Consider the following 17,381-nt stretch of genomic DNA (forward strand, 5'->3'; position numbering starts at 1 on the left):
AGATTCACTATAATTCTGCATACTAACGATTTTCAAGAACTGCTTCGCTTTTCGAAAAAATGCTTCCGTCATCACCGACATTTAACACATATTATTAACCTCTGATAGAAGAATGGGAGTATCACAAATAAAGGCGACGGGTCAAAATTGGAGGAGTTCTGTTAATTTTTATTAATTCGTACAATCGTTCCATCTATGAAAACGGTTTTATTGAGCTTGACTTTCGATTAACCCTTGACAAAACCGATTGCCAATGAATGTGCTCGAAACGATTCGAGCAAACCGGTTCGAACCGGTACGTGGATGCTGTGCTGTCAACAACTGACAGCTTGACGTTGCTCTGAAACCGTCAAATTCAGTCGCATAACAATCACGGGTCGCCAGCAGTCGAACTCGAGAAAAGGAAATTGCAGCACCGCAGCGCTTGTGTAGCCAGCGAGCAGGGAAAACCGAAGAAAAAACACAATCTCGTAACCCGCTTCCGCGCAGCGCGTGGATACCCGGTGATTGCGCGTGTGTTCTGTGCTGTTGTCGGGTTTGTGCATCGCACGGACGTGTTCTAATCACTTCTTCCCCGAGTGAACAGCGTCCACTGTACGGGCTAGACGACGCAGCATTGCGGCCATCAGCGTGAAATTCTTCAGCCGAGGTAAGAAACTAAACACACCACAGTAACAGCTTACCGAGACGCCGAAGAATGTTGTTTGCTGCTCGGAAATGACGATGACAGTTACCAAAAGCTAAAAACACCTCCCGACGAAATCACGGCAACCATTGGCATTGCGCAGAACGTTGTTTGTTTTTGTGGGTGCAATAGTCCAATAGCCCGGCACAGGGCGGAGCAGGTTAAAGTTCAGATTCGGTCAGTAACGACGATAAGCTGTAAAATCGTTGTGTGATGGGCCACCAACGACAGTGAATTGCTATGAAGTCGCAATAGAATGCAGCCTCTGGAACGCGAGGCTGCAACATACGGCTAGCAAGCCGAAAGCAACGGAAGCGATGGCGTAGAAGGCTTGAAAAGCGGTACGTCCAAGAAAGCGGGTCACTACCCACATACACGTTTTAGGAAGTTTTTGTCCCTCCTAGCGCGTCGCAAAGACGGACCAGTTTTCAGTTAACGCCTCTTTGCGTTCCAAGAAAGGGCACGCTGCCTTGAGAACGAATGGGGCTAGCTTCGTGATTCACGCATATCGATCTGCACACGTCGCCGTATCGTACGATACGATGCGATATAACTTTCACGCCTCTGTAGAAGACCACCGGCTGAGGAATGAAAACACGGGAACGTCACGGCAGAACGTTGATTGGTTCAGGCTAAGAACGCGCGGTGGATAGCGAGAGGGCGCGTGACGCGCTCGCATGACGCAATCGTACGATTTCTTGCCCGCCGTCCGCCTCACCTGCAAAACAAACCACCCTTGCCGACCGACTCGCGGTCATGCATGCATCTTGCGCCCTACTTTATGCGCACAACAGTTTCAAACGATTTCAAGACGACCAACAACGTTGTGTCTGGCTTCACATCACACCTCCACGTTTGTAGTTGGAGGCGTTCGTGATAGCAGATCTAATGAGGACAATGATGATATTGAAACCCATGCGCAGGGCGTGTTAGATGAACATGCAATTATCACCAACAGCAACGCTAACATATTGTCTCCTGGACTCGTCCCGTCGATCACACCGTTTGGTTCCGGTTCGCATTGTATTGTACTGGTCAGTTGCCGGGTTTCAGCCTACAAAGACTCTGTGTGTGGTTTGTAAAGCATTTTGTCATCAGAACAGATCCCATTGCTAACCAGAGCTACACTCCGGAAGCTGTGGAACACCCACCAAATTCCAGGGTGTGGTTGCATTCCTCGCCATGGTCTCACCAGGCTGTAACGGTAGACATGCGAGCGATCAACATTGAGAGATGCAACCGGTGCCCGAAACCCATTTGAAACAATTCGGAAACTACGTCCAGCCGCGTAGACTCCAGCACCGGTTGCTGACCGGTCTCAGAAACAGGTTTTGCGGCAAGTGCCAGGCCGGCTCGTTGTAAAAGAAACCTTCAGAACTTGCTTAACCGGCACGTGGTTTTGTGATCAAGATAGACAGTGCGTGCTTGTGTGTTTGTGTGAGCACACGCGAGCTGATGATTCACATCAAAGAAACGTATCCAGGGAGGGATGACCACTTGTGCCAAAATCAACAATATTTTTTGTGTTTGTGTGAATTCAACACTGTGCCCTCATTAATCGCTGCTATTGGGGTTTGCTCGGATGGTCTTTCCGCGTCACACTCCATACGCGATCATGCTTATCGCGTTACGCGCTCAGTAGCTTATCAACTCGTTCGTTCTGAGTCATGCCCGTACTGAGAGTGTGGTAATATCTACGAGAAAGCAGTCACAGCCACTTGGAAACGTTAATGCTGTTTAAGCTGCCCGATTTGGGATTTCTTTCTAATCAGTAACCTCTCATACTACGATGTGCCCCGTACTGGGAGTAAACTAGTGGTACAAATGGACAAGTGCTTAGAAATAGGCACCGTTTTGTAGATAACTATGTGTAGTCTTTGATGAAATCTATGGCAGTTCATTAAAATCCTTGCAAGTGACTGCGAGCGTCTAGCACCTTCAATAAGCTGGTAAAACTGTTGGAAGAAATATATCGATTTTTGGGAGAATAAAACTGAAAACATGAAGAGGGTGGAGCTTTTTCTGTCGATAGCTCGAATGGGCAATGGCCAACCATGCCATACCTCCTTGTGTCGTATTGTTAGCTCTTTTTACCCTACTTTCGAATGGCGCAATACGAAAGCGATACAAGTGCCAATTTCCCACAACCTGAAAACCCTTTTCATAATTCATTAACTCACCAGCATGCTTGTGTGTGTTTCTTTTCTATATTGGGAAAGGACACGGACAACATTCGAGTAAAGTTTCCTTTTCTTTTTGTTCAGGAAGGAAGAAAGAGAAGTCAATGGCACTGGATTGAATAATGTAATAAAACCGGTTCAAACATACTGTTAATGGAAATAGGCAGACAGCTTTGGATGCCAAGTTTTTTCCCATTTATAATATTTTTTTAAATGTCTGAATATACGTTAGAGCATATTCAATGTCAATGCGTTGATGCTTCTTTTCTTTATTGCAGAGATTTGTAAGACAGTATAGCATCTTGGGATATTCTAAATAGAATGTGCGTCTTTTAAATGGTTCATCTGAAGTTCTCGTCGGAAGTTGGAAACTTTTGCCACGATGATAATGTGTAGAGAGTGTATATGACACACCACCTTAGCCACGGCCATGTGAGAAGATAATCGTGTGTAGAAAGTGTAGTGGCTAAGTATGTACGTGTAGTCGTTGTTTGATTATTGTGCGAGCAGCGATAATTATTTCGTTCATGTCTCTGTCTGCGCCTCGTAATCGCATGGTACGAATGAAAATAAGCGAAAGTTCGAATCCGAAAAAACTGCTCAATCAACACACTTTTTATATAAGGTATAAATTAGGCGTTGACAAAATAGACAAATTTGTCTTTTTTATGTTTTAACTTCCTGTTAAATAGCGCTATTTTGAAACATTTTGGACTTTGGACATGCTGTTTGGAGTAAAATCCTGTGGTTGATGGATTGTAGCGCGAATTTCCGTGATGTTATGGGAAACAAATTAATTAAATTTACTCTCAGTCTCAGGTTTTCCACTACAATATCCATGCCAAAAGCTGATTTGATCATGTGAACTGGAGTTGCCCACCGATCATGTGTCAGTGCGCTCATCTCTCGTGGTTCACGTGGCTGTCCAATCCTGGGGCACACACTAAAGATGTAATCTGGACAGCAGCATCATAATGACGCATGAGAATTCGCTGCATCCATTCTTTGTGATGAGAACTCCTTGCTCAAGTGCACTTAGGGTTGATTGTCACGATTTAAGGAAGCAGTACGAGATTTATGCGAAGAGTTTTATGGATCTCAGATGGGTATTGCGCAGTAAATTATCCGAATTGTTAGTAGCAAAGGAGATCAAGTTGATGGTTGCTCGCGTAATGGAATGGCATTCCCGAGCCCGTGGGAGACTAGGTGCCCAATGGTTGAAGTTCCCCTGCCTTGACGACATTTTCGGGCTGCATATTTATCGATTTAGGATATATGTGTGAATTAATCGTATCCATTAGGGTGTGGCCAAATGGCACGGATGCTTAAAAAGGGCACGACGGTACTCAAACTGTCCGCCGCTGTTGGCTCTCCTCGTTATTATCTGTTCCCGAAATCACACACACTCAGCACATGTGGCTCCGCGTGTGGTGCAGCGCATTGCACTGCATCATAAATCATCCAATCATCAAACCCGCGCACTACAAATCCCACCATCGCCTCGTGAAATAATCAGCTTAAATGAGTTTGTCCTTTCATGTCTTTCTCTCTCTGCCTGTTCTGCTCCCTCTGTACAGATCCGGTCTGGTTATCGTCGAGGTCCGTGTGCACGTAACGTGGTCAGTATTACGCCGCTATAGGAGCCCCGTTCGATCCGACAACCCCACGTAATCACAAACGACAAGCAAAAGGCGCCAAGCTGGCATCGTCAACAGCACCGCAACAGCAGCAGCAGCAGCAACAACAACAGACACCGGCGAGAATGTCGCGCAAACGGCCACGTGACAGTTTGACCGGTACGGTTCCCAGTAGTAATAGTGGTGGTGCCGCGAGTAGCGGCGGAAACGCTCGGTTGACAATCGACGAAACGGTATCGATCACGATCGATCCGAACGGCGAGCTCGAGGATCGGTTGGCTACGCGGCAACCATCGCCAGCGCCGCGTACCACCGATGGTACCCCGGACAGCACTAATGGCAGCAGCCGTCGGTTCAGCAGCATCCGAATCGCTGAAGATGCCGGGCTGGAGCCCGCTCACGGCGATCACTTTTGGCCGCCCAACAACGACGGCGCAATGAACGGCCATGTCAACTTTGAATCCGAAATGCCACCGTCTCCACGAACGAATCGCTCTTCACCATCGGCACCGGCAGCCCCAGCGGTCGCAGTCGCGGTCGTCTCCAGTCAGCAAGGCAGCGGTGTCGAGCATAGCCCGCCGGTGGTAAGTGTGTCAACGAAAATCAAACCGTGAAGAGAAAGTTCTCACGTATGTCGAGTCGATAATGTTCGGTTCGTTGACTCTAGAGTCTTGCAGCACGGACCCGAAACATTCCACTAGTCTTTCCCGTGCCGGGGTCTGCAATTTCGCCGTGTGTCCTGTGGATACAAACACGGATACATGGCCTGAAATAGTTGGAAGCACAATTTTTAAAAATCTTTCACTATGCCATGCTGCTTACCTCGCTCCATTCATATGTAAACTTCGTGAGTTATCAACCCTTTTTGCACTTCTGTTGATAACCGTCATGAATAATTGTTCGAGTTGTAAGCCTCTGATTACCGGGCCGTTGTGTAGTCACCATTGGACGTCGTTCGATTTGATACCCTACTGATTTACGTTTCTTTTATGTACACCGTAGCTGTAAACTTATCAATGAAGAGTTACCGAAAATCGAACTCCAGCACGATTGCATCACAACGTTCCCGGGTGCCGAAGGAATTCGGTGCCACTTATCACGGACGCGGCACCACCAATGCACGAGGCACACGATGTTACAGATCGTGTTGATCGCCGTATCTTATCGTTTTCCGCATTGACCGGGAGATTCCCTTCGGAGCAGCATTTTTCTCCTGCGTCATCACTGTTACACTGCCGACTAGTACTCTATCATACGATACGTGACCGTGCAGGCTATCCCATTTTTTTGGTAGCCCTGATAGGGATGACGTTGAGCTCGAAGAGTTTACTTCTTTTCTTCCAGTATTAGTCTTGCTTGGTTGTTGATCACATTACATGGATTTGCTCATCCAGCGGGCGGTGTGAATCTTATAATGTTATGAAAATGACGTCACGAGTGTGGCATGTGCCAAGTGCATCCGGTATCCCTAAAAGTAGACTGATTATGAGTAGTGTGTTAGCCACTTTGATTCGTTTGCCCATAAACCACATGCTTTTACCCGATCGGTATCGGCGGTCCGATAGTGTGTCGCGCCACAGAATTGTGTCAAGGATTTGTCGCCTCTCAAGCAAACCCTGTCATCTTGCCTACATTATCTTACCAATGTTTTCAAGGCCAGAATGGGGAAGGAACAAGAACAACAAAAAGGCACAGCTACGAGCGACAGCACCACCACCAGCAGCAAATCCGATTAGCCGCCGCGAGTTCGAAACCGGCCGGGGTCGAAATATTCGCTTGTCACATGTTTCTCGTGGTTCTGAGAAAGTACAAACAAATATCAATCTGGCCAGATTGAGGATTATACTATACAGTTCGCGGGGTAGCCTTGTTTCAAGTTCGCTACGACCTCGCCGTATTTCATCCGCGTTCGCGATCGTCTGTGTTCGCGGATGGAACAAGTTTTCATCGGTGTTTGTGGTGCGTTAGTGTGCGTTCCATTTTGCGAATCGAGACCCGAAATTCCACGACGGCAGACGCCGACGTCATCGATTTTCGGATGGTCTTGTAGGGGTTTCCTGTGATTGCGCGCGTGTGTGCCGTGTGTGCGCGGATCGCGTGATTTTACGCAAAGCATACAATAGGCGAGGAAGAACGAGGGAGATGACAGACGGAGGGAGCGCTGAGAAGGGTATTTAGCGGTTTCGGGTTTTTCGTGATTCACATTTTCTTGTCGTTGCGACGTTATTAGATAATAACCATTGCAAAAATCTGTACCTTGCTTATTTTTACAAAAAGGTCACTTTTAAAAATTTGATTACGATTGATGATTTGTTTCGAGTTTATTCTAGCGAATTTGTAATATCCAGATGTCAATATACGATCGGACAAACTTCATTCTACGCGTTCACTGGCAAATCAATTCTGCAACACTTTAGTGTTAAAAACATTCTTACGTTTTTTGTGACTACTAAATAGTTCACGGAGAACCCAAAACAAAATTCGTTTTTCTCGAACAATATAAGGACACCGTGCGTACGGTTGAGACGAAAGCGATTCAATTGTGTACTTCACTTTCAGCTTCGCGCTTCTTTTCATGCTTCCCGGAAGACATAGCGGACGGTTGTTTAGGGCCCGAAGGCTGGTCCGCGGGGAGGCTACAATTTCCTGTAATATCATACGATCATCCGACGCGCTAGCATGACGTGGAAGTTTGCCAGTGGCCATGGTGGCAGAGAAGACACCATGGCGGTGAGAGAGAGTAAAGAAAAAGGTTGCGGAAAAGTGTTGCGGAGCAAAAATAAAAGTCTATCAGGTTGGTGTATTTCTCTGCACGCCGCGCACCGGTTGTTTCGCGAGCACCGCGAACCGGGAAAACAGCAGATGCCACATTACTGCATCAATTTCGTGTGTAGTATATAAGCGCAGGGCAAAGAGAAAAGATACCTACTATAGCTCTTCCGAAACACAGCTTGGTCTCTGTTGGTGGAAATATGAGGCTGGATAGACACCCGAGAACTGAAATTGGTTCAGTCGCAACAGATGCTCAAGAAGCCAACGATAGTTTAGTTCAGAATGATTGTAAGCTTGCCGAAAAATCACCAAATCGAATGGTGTTGTTAACTTTCCGGGTTTTCATCTTCCCGAGCCCCCGCTGGTCCGGCGGTTTTGGTTCTCTTGGGTTTTTTACTGTTAAGGAACGGGTTATGCTATACAAAACGCTGTATGGGAAAAGAGATTTTTTTAAGTTCAAGGGAAAATCAATTTTTGTTCACCGTGTAACCGAGATGCTGATAAGAGAAACCTTGCGCGATAAGAGTATCGCAGTATCCGGGTAGAACATTTTACCATGAGACGTCTTTTCTTTCGTCTTGTAAAACTTGTTTTGCTGGCTTGGCGCAAAAGGTTTCAACTTTCAATCGCCCCTAAAATTGTTCATCACCACATTTGCCATCGACGATCAGCTTCGTATCTGAAACGAAGGAACGCATGCGATAATGGCCAATAATTTCACAGTACAGTGCTGAGGCAATGTGCATGACATTGGGAATACTCTGCATGCTAATTGCCAGAGGACGAAACCGAAACATGTGTCCCACGATAAGAGGGCATGAAAAGAGGGAAAACAAAAATGATAATTGCGATAATTTTGGTACAATTTTCGGCCTGCAGTGGTTGCTGGGCTGGTTAAACCAGGGCCACTTTATGGTTGCAATGGGAAGATGGGTGCTAATAGATTCTGAATGGAAACCATTCCAAGTCATGAGTTAGTTTAACTTGGTGCCCAACTCACCACCATGTTGCTATGGTGTGGTCGACCAGAATCGTGATTCTTCGATTCCGCACTATTTGTTGACTATTGGGGCAGACACACACACAGCCACACGGTCCTTTGCTCGCGAACAGCTGATCCCATCGGTGACGTGACTCAGCGCGTGTGGCGTGATCGACGATCGCAGTCGAACGGTGTTAGTCGTCATCGTTTGGGAATGGTGTGATTTTCCCTCTGTGCCATTAGTCAGAAGTTGCGCGAAAATTATTTGAGAATGCTTATGTAATGTTCGATTTTGTGTATCACTGAACAATTATTTTGCAATACGATACCGAATTCTGCTGCCGGCGTACGACGAAAGAGAGTATATCTGTGCGCTGGGCGATCACGCCACTAGTTGACAGTTTCGTGTTACTCCGCATCGACCCACACATCGACAGAGGTGTAGTGAGGAACTCCGGCTTTCGTCACGCGTCGTTAATGTAACATTCATTTCGCATCGATCGATAGTAAAAGCAATGGCGCGTTCAACCCGCTGCCGGCGATCCTTCTTCGCCTTTCCCGCGATGGGTCGAGCGTGTTGCGTGGCGGCGTGGAACTACGTGTATAGTGCCGCCGTGTATAGTGTGTCGGTGGTAGTGACGGGATGTGCATCCCGTTAAGTACGGGTGAACTGGTGGTCGCGAACGCCGATGCCGGCATTTTTTTCCCTCTTTGCCACTAGCGAATGCGATGACCACTACTGTTCAACAGTCCAACTATCGGGTCAGCTTTGCGATCCCGTCTACAGCAGTTTTTCAGCAGCAGCGAGTGCGAACGGTGGTGTAGTTTGCGGAGCTTTCGCAGTCGGATCGTCCTAGTAGCTTTCTGTGATATGCGAGGTGTTCCGATCTGCGACGAAACATACGGTCACTTTTGATGTTTTTCATTCGTGGAGGTCGTGGAACGGTACACTGATTAGGCGAACACCAGGCCACCCGATTTGGGCGAGTGTGTTGTTATTCTGCATTCCTGTGGTTTCTCAGCGATATAGAAACCTTGCGATAGGGGTGCGTCGCGGACCGCGAAACAAGAAATAAGTTACGGAAACGTCCGCGCAAAACGTGTCAGTGTTACGTGGGACGATAGAAGCGCTCAAAGTAACACGCGTGGAGTTGCAATCTAGTGGCAGGGAAAAGAAAACAAACCCCTTTCGCGCACTGCTTGTGTTTTCTGCAAATCACAGTAGACGTGGAGCTTTGCAACCTCTCAGAACCGCTTACATTGTCGGTGGATGACAGTTTAAAAACGGGTGGTCTGCATCGAGTAACGCTTAGAGCAAAGTACCGTGGACCGTGCAGTTGGTGGAAAAATAAGTGATTTGTTTTTTGGAAAAAGAGTAAGAGAAAATACGAATCCCGTTCAAAATGGCACCCAATTATAAATCCATCGAAAACGGGAGTCCAGCAACGATTTCGATCCAGCGATTCGATGTAAGTGTCAAACGTGAGTATGAGTGGTCTTGAAAAATCGGTATTAATCTGTATATGTTGTAGGAAAAAATGTGGGACATGAGCAATACTCATCGTAATTATGTGACTTCGTCTGCAACCGAAGAGTTTGCCGTCTGATTACCCAAAAATAGTTTGGCTCGAGTGCTGCTTGATGATGCTTTCCGTGTTGGAAAATCTAGGTTGCGCCGGGTGCATTTTTCGTCGTTGGCAATTGATGTTATTATGTGGCGCCAACTGTGTGTGTCTAGCTAATGAAATCGTACGACATTTCACCGCCAGTAAATGGTTTTGCTTTCACTTGGTTCCGGGTGTGCCTTATCGTGCTGTACTTCTTAACTTGGTAGGCCGCTGGTGATTCGATTAGTGACCAGTCGTGCGGTGAACATTGGTTTTGTTTAAAGCGCACGTATATTGGAAATCGCAGTTGATCTTCACTTGAGGGTTTGCAACTTCATTACAAAATATGAACAGGTTTCTAGTTCATGACATATGGCTTAAAGCGAGTCGGACAATGCAAACGAAAGGCTCATTTTTCAATCGACTCGTGAATGATGTCAATAAACTGGCCACGGAACTAGAAGTGTGAGTCCCACTTTAAAGTGCGGTTCACATTCAAATTTCGAAACTGGTGACTCACTTTTAAAAGTCATGTAAATAACACCATTAAACCGGTCAAACGTTGCGCTATAGTTGGCCTTCTTTTGAAGGCTTGCGACATGGCATCAATTTGAAATGCTTGATACAAATGTGAATAACAGGATTCATGGCTTCGAGATCCCATTCTCTTTAAGCCTCCTGACTTATATTAAGGTTTCCGGAGGGCGGAAACTCATTGTTCGTTCCACTACTGTATGTATCCTTCTTCCCGCCGATTATCAATTGTGAGGCCTACGTCAACATTCATATTTCATTCAACCCCTCAAGTCTTTGTTGCACGCTACGTACTTAAGCCTACGGAGCCAGTACGATAGATAAGCCATATCTGCATGGTTTATCTAAAAGAAGCTACCGTAAATTTACGCCGTGCATTATTACGCTGAAGGTTACGGAACGGGCTTTGCCCATGCGCCTCTTGATGGAATGTTCACTCTAGTGTTAATTACCACCATTGTTCCGAAAGGATATTGCTAATTGCTCTTCCCTTCTAACTAGTTACACGGCGTCTTTAATTTGCGCGCCGGATTTTGTATCGATACCAGAAGACAATTACATCCTCTTCCTATTGCTGCCGCTTTTCAATGAGGAATGGAAGATTACATGAAGCTGCAGTTTGAACAAGTGTTTGAAATATTTAATGAAAATATTACAAGTTCAACAAATACTAAATTTAAGCACAAAAAGAGCAAAGTGAAAGCATGCCTCTTGTAGTTATGCCGCCATATGTTAATGTCGGTATTAACGATCACCTGTTGTGTCCCTCTGTGCGACAAAAACGTTGCTCTATGTTCGGGGTTTGCTGACGTCGGTTAAACATGCCACGCAACCAACCCGCAAGCGACACAATCTGGGTGACGGCACTGTCTGAGTGGAATGAGTTGGAACTTTTGGTGGTACACCATCGCGCCACCATTAAAAACTATATCCGCCGAATTCATAACGCATGAGCGGTCAACATGTGCCACTCGTTGGGCTTGGAAAGTGAAGGACAGAGAGCGACAGCACCACAGAAGCAAAAACTCAAACCAAAACACTCGCCGTTCGGGGTTGAGATCCGTGGACTGACCTTTCGCCGAGTCCAGCTGAACTGATTAGAGGACGTAGGTTTGAAATTTGTACTTTCCTCTATCTCTGCGGGCTTGTTACGTGCCGGAACTTACACTCTATACCAAGGTTACTCTCTTCGTGGCGTGGTTCCTTCCATTGCATGTTTTCGTCACCGAAAAAGACGAAATAAGAGCCTATCCTCATCCGAATTGCCACCTCGATCGCAGTCACGGTGCAAGAACATAGTATTTAATTTTAGCACTCTCGACTTAAGCGCAATCGATGGAGTGCTTAAAAATAGCGTTTTGAAACAACAAACATCGATCGCCGGATCCGTTCTCTAAAACCCTCGGTTGGTGCATCGTACGATGCGCATCAGGGGCAAAATCCGGCAGCCGCTTACAAATCTTGTGGCACCACCGTGTTATGAACAGTTACAATGACAACAAATTTATAATTTCGGGTGTCCCTATTCGTTTCTAGATTACTGTAGTTAAGGAATCGAAAATGATTAAAAACTTCTCCTTTTTTATTTTCTTTCGTGGTATTTAAATTTTTGACAAATAGAAATTATTTGATAAAAAATAAAGTTTCTTTTGTATAGTAAGTTTCTTATGCGTAACCAACTGAAGTGCGCAAATTTTGTCATCCGTTTCAAATATGTTGCTGGATAAAGCTATTGACTCTTTCATTTCGCCTAACGGTAAACTGTTGTTTTTTTCGTAAGCACTGTAATGAAAGCACTGTTTAAATTTGCTAAATGTCGACGAAGGTGAATATGCCTTTAAATGTCAAATAATTTCACTCTCCTTATCTTTCTCTTGTAGACAATTTGCAAGCAAGCACCGTACTCGTCGGAGCTGGACGCGATTACAGAGCGCGAGCGATGCGACTACGCACAGAAAATTACCTATCAGATGGCCCGCTCCGGGACGGCGCCACGCATGATACGCGTTTATGCGGACGGTATATACGATCTTTTCCACCAGGGACACGCCAGACAGCTAATGCAAGTGAGTAAAACGCACCGCCCCGCAAGGAGTAAGAATCATAAGTGTCAATCTTGTTTCGTTTCGTTCGTAGGCCAAGAACGTGTTTCCCAACGTCTACCTGATCGTTGGTGTCTGCAACGACCATCTGACCCACAGCCGAAAGGGACGAACAGTCATGAACGATGAGGAACGCTACGAAGCCGTGCGGCACTGTCGCTACGTCGATGAGGTACGTTACACCAGTTCACCGGAGAACAGGCGCAATTGAAAATCGGGCCAGCATGTGGCGAATTCCCTTGCCTGGGGCGCAAATTGACGCGATTAGCCTTTCGTTTCCAGAGGCCAAGTGCGCTTGCGGCCTTTTTTCGGTGGCACAATGTGGCCGGAAGTGATCACGATTGAAAAGAATTGAACAAAATTGCTCAATTGAACGGAATGGTGAAGAAAAGGCCTTCTAGCCGTTCGACCGTGGTGCTGCTGCAAGCGCGTTGCAGTCGTCGTCAATTGGCTGCTTGCGGGCTGTGCAATAGTTCTGCGTCAACTTTTAAATTGCTAGCAAACGAAGTGGTCTGTCATAGTGTAAAACCCAGCGTGTTGGCACATTTGTAGCGTGATTGACATTTCTCATAAATTCCTGGAAGCTCGTGGGCATAATTTAATGCAAGGATGACGAAATGATGTTCGCGATTAGTCGCGACACTGTTATGTTGTGGCAAAGTCAAAGCAACATTTCGAAATTATTAAATTTTTCTCTTGCTTTTTCCCTGTTTCAGATTGTGCGCGATGCACCTTGGGAGCTAGATGATGAGTTTATCGAAAAGCATAAAATTGATTTCGTGGCCCACGATGAAATACCTTACAGCACGGACGACTGTAACGACGTGTATGCCAAGATTAAGGCACGCGGCATGTTTGTCGCGACTGAGCGCACGGAAGGTGTTTCTACGTCCGACATTGTGGCGCGCATTGTAAAGGATTACGATATTTATGTCCGAAGAAATCTGGCCCGCGGCTATACGGCCAAGGAGCTAAACGTGTCCTTTTTGTCCGAGAAGAAGTTCCGCTTCCAGAACAAGATGGTGGAGCTGAAGGACAAGGTGCGCAAGGGAACGGACGACATCATCAGCAAATGGGAGGAACGGTCTACCGATCTTATCAAAACGTTTCTACTGATGTTCGGCAAGGAGCGAATCTCAATGTTTCTGTCCGACTCGAAGCAGATGCTACGTTCAGCCCTCAGCCCGCCCGGTAGCCCCGAGCACAGTCTACACGGCGAGGACGACGACGATGACGACGGGGAAGAGGAAGAAGATCCAGAGAGTCCGAACTCAGTGTTGGATTCGCCACCGAGCAAGCGCTCGAATGTGCTGCTCCGTGGTTCCGTCGCCGTGGTTCCGATCGACGACGACAACGAGGAAGACGAAGATGACGATGAAGCGTACCTCGATTCGCGGTCACGGCCTACCTCCAGCTACAATATCGCGATGATGGCCAGTGGTGCAGCCGGTGGTGTTGGAGCCGTTGGTGACGGCAACAATAGTTTGGTCGGAGGTGGTTCCCGAGGCTTCAAGAATCGCCACTAGAGTAGCAAGCAAGCAAAAGGACGTTACAGCACGCCGCATATTTTGCCGAGGTGTAGAATAAACGAACTAAGCATGCACCCAGAAACATAGAAGCGATGCAGCGGAAACAGAGGCAAACCTACCTACCAACGGGAAAAGCGGTTTGCGGGACTCACGTTCCACATGTGCTGGATTGGGGACATGTGGATGTGGGCTGTCCTGCCCACGATCGCCCGCCGCCAAAACCTTACGACGTTGTTTTAGGAAATGATTAGTACGATGGCAGCCTGTAAATGGCGGCGTAATCCCATTAAACAAAATCGTCCTTCCATCACCCGCCGACAGTGCAAGGCCGTGGTTGCAAGGACTGTGCAAAACACTTTAGTAAAATTGTTAAGCCGACCGGGCAGCGATTGGTTAGTGCACTACGTTCCAAGAAAAGGGCAGAAAGCGAAACGAATTTTTCTGTGGCGGCTTTTGCACGGAACGTTTCTGAGATTGCAGATGTGTGTTACGTGTACAAGCATTGTTTGCCAAGGGACAAGGGCAGAAACGCTGGACTGCTAGCTGACTGTAAAACTAAAAAAAGAACAGAAGTCTTAGGCTTACATAACAATGGAGGCATGGATGAGATAAACTGAGAAGGGGCGATGGGCTATACACTAAATTATTAATCTAGCGGACAAACGCTGTTCTATTTATTCTATATTTTTGCGGTCTGGTGTGCTTTGGGGAGCGGAGGGCGCGGTTGCGAAACCCCAAATGTGCGGGAAAGTGTTGGGAATGAAATGAAAACCCGAAACACGAACCTTTCTCGTCGTTATGCTTTTTTAGTAAATTGTGTCTTCAAAATTGTTCTGTTTGCTATGGTGTGAAAGAAGTGTCAGTGTATGGTGTGCGATATGGCAATGAAATGAGACGTACACTACACCGGAGCACCCGATGCCGATGTTTTGCGCGGTTTTACTGATAAATGTGATAAACCAAATATCTCATGGATGTTTCTTGGTCTTTCTACGCGTTGCTTGTAGTGTTCATGGAGTTCGCTTGGTCTGTGGATTGCGGTAACGAAAAACTTGAAAACAAAACTGTCTGCGTTATGAGTTTTTCATATTTACTTGGACTGGAGTTAGAAATATATTTCTAACTCATTGAAAACATGCATTGCTACATTGCTTCATTCAGAAGGATTGGTTTTTGTCTGCGTAACGCACCGATAATTCTTGCTAAGAAAAGTAAAGCGTGAGAGGAGTGAAAGAAAATATAACTAATCATCAAGCATTCACACGGTTTTGAATCCTGTTATAAACACCCTAACGACCCAAAGTATAGTATTTTGAATCCTCACATTCCGCCACACAAGCGAAGAGGAATACAAAGAACCGCTATTCAATAACCTAATGCACTTTCAAAACACTCCGTCGCCGTGGCATTGTAAGATCAAAGTTAACTCTAGAAGAACAGTAAGCTTGCAAATGTGGCGCTCACTGTCGCTGTGCCGAGATGGGTTGCGTGTCTGCGCTCCGTTTTAACAACAGAACTGAAATTGTTGGTTAGTTCGTAAACCGCCGGAACGATTAGGAATAGGGAGAGTAAACTTGTAGCGTAAGATTCAGGAAGAGATTAAGCTGTGTGCTAAGCTCTCAAGTTATTTCTTATTGTCTGCAGCTTTCAGCCAAATGCTGCGCAAGTAATGTTGGCACTAAATTATGGAAGTAGAAAACGACCCCGAAGAGAGTACGGTAGGTACCCACCCTATAACGCTTCGATGGGACCGAAACACAACACGGAACAAATTAAAACCGAAGCAAATCATGTTACACCAACACTTATTATTCGCCTAGTGCATAGTTTTCTGGGAAATAATGGAACAAAATGAAAAGAAATAAAACAAACAATAAACATTCTTGTAGCGATGAACAATTGACGTAAACTATCTTTAAACATCCGCAACTGTAAACAAAGACCGAGGCAGGGATGATCGGTAGCAGAATCGTAAAGAGTATAGAAATTGAATCAAGGAATAAATTACGTCTCAACAGCAGTACCACTTTTCGTTGCATTTCGTTGTTTTGGCATTGTACGGGCTCGGCTTTATGATTAATCTTCTGTTTATATTGACGATTCATTCAATCAATCGCTTTTAGTTGTTCTAGTTCGATAACAAATATATTTTATTATAACTTATCTCGAGAACTGTAAGTATACTATGTTAAGGTCATTATCGATCGATCGATCGATAAGCTTATCGATTGCATTTGTGTTTTGTTTGATTGTTTGTTGTTAGTGAGCACACTGCTCTCTAACTTATTTAATTTAATTTAATTTTATTTAACTCTATTCTAACCAATTCTAGTCGACGCCGCACTGCTGAAGGTTGATGCGACCATCGAGTACATAATCTTCGGGTCGACAAAGACGAGTAACAAGAAATTAGCGCCACAATCGACAAAGTGCAGCTTGCGCGATGCTGTTGTTGATGCGCCAAAAATTGTTATCAAAAATTATTTGAATTACAAATAGCTCGTTTTTCTTTTAACGAAGTATACCTGACACTCAGCAGAAAACGGTCAAATTTTACGATCGTAGACAAGAGAAAGCAGTAACGAGAAAGGGAAACAAATAGGATTTGGGCATATGGTTGTGATGGGATTGTTTTTCGCGTGCTTTGGCAAAACAACCGCTCTCCGCACAAATCGATCGGTCGTAAAGGCATCATAAAGCATCCGCGTGCTCTGTCTAGCATAAACAGGAATAAATTTCACATAAGACGTTCCGGTCTAATATTGCATTCTGCATTGCTTCGCGTGCAGTCGCTTAGAGTGTCCGGAAGTGGAAATTCGTACTACAGACTAAACCAGAAAAACACTTTTTAAACTGACGAAGCATTCGATGCTCCCACGTGGGGAAACTAAAAAGCACGCGCTTGATACGCCATTCCGACATTTGCGCGGGAAACACGAAGTTCAACCGAAGGGCCGAGCGAAACCGAACCACGTTCGCCCCGATAACGAACGACGAACGGCGGACTCGTTCAGCCGATGTTAGTTCACTTTCGGCGCGCAAAACGTCCGGTTCGGTGCCTTCCGGTTACGAGTGTCCGGAGCCAAAGGGTTTGTTGGTCGGTAGCGCTCGCCAAACCAACACTCGTGATCGTTTCTCGATTGTTGCGTCGATCAATATTGGCTCAGATCGGTGCGCTGGATCGAGTGCTAAACGTGTCGAACACGCCGGCCAGCGGCCAGCCATGTATGCTGCTTCCCATCTGGTCGCTTCCGATCGTTGTTTGATTTGTGCAATCGCTAAAACAAACCCAATTGTGTTTTGACCCGGTGGCTGCAGCGGGGGCTGATGAGTCGCTACAAGATGCGATGCAA

At 46.0% G+C, this 17,381-nt stretch overlaps 1 protein-coding gene across 1 annotated transcript; it reads left to right on the forward strand.

Moving 5' to 3' along the window:
- Nucleotides 1-405: 405 nt before the first annotated feature.
- LOC131211565 (choline-phosphate cytidylyltransferase B-like) lies at nucleotides 406-16,041 on the forward strand. Its single transcript, XM_058205079.1, has 5 exons — nucleotides 406-649; nucleotides 4,443-5,086; nucleotides 12,278-12,463; nucleotides 12,534-12,671; nucleotides 13,216-16,041. The coding sequence occupies exons 2-5, from the start codon at nucleotides 4,628-4,630 to the stop codon at nucleotides 14,023-14,025; spliced, it is 1,593 nt and encodes a 530-aa protein (XP_058061062.1). The 5' UTR covers nucleotides 406-649; nucleotides 4,443-4,627; the 3' UTR covers nucleotides 14,026-16,041.
- The last annotated feature ends 1,340 nt before the right edge of the window (nucleotides 16,042-17,381 follow it).

The sequence above is a fragment of the Anopheles bellator genome, chromosome 2 (assembly GCF_943735745.2).
Source record: "Anopheles bellator chromosome 2, idAnoBellAS_SP24_06.2, whole genome shotgun sequence".
Classification (NCBI taxonomy): Eukaryota; Metazoa; Arthropoda; class Insecta; order Diptera; family Culicidae; genus Anopheles; species Anopheles bellator.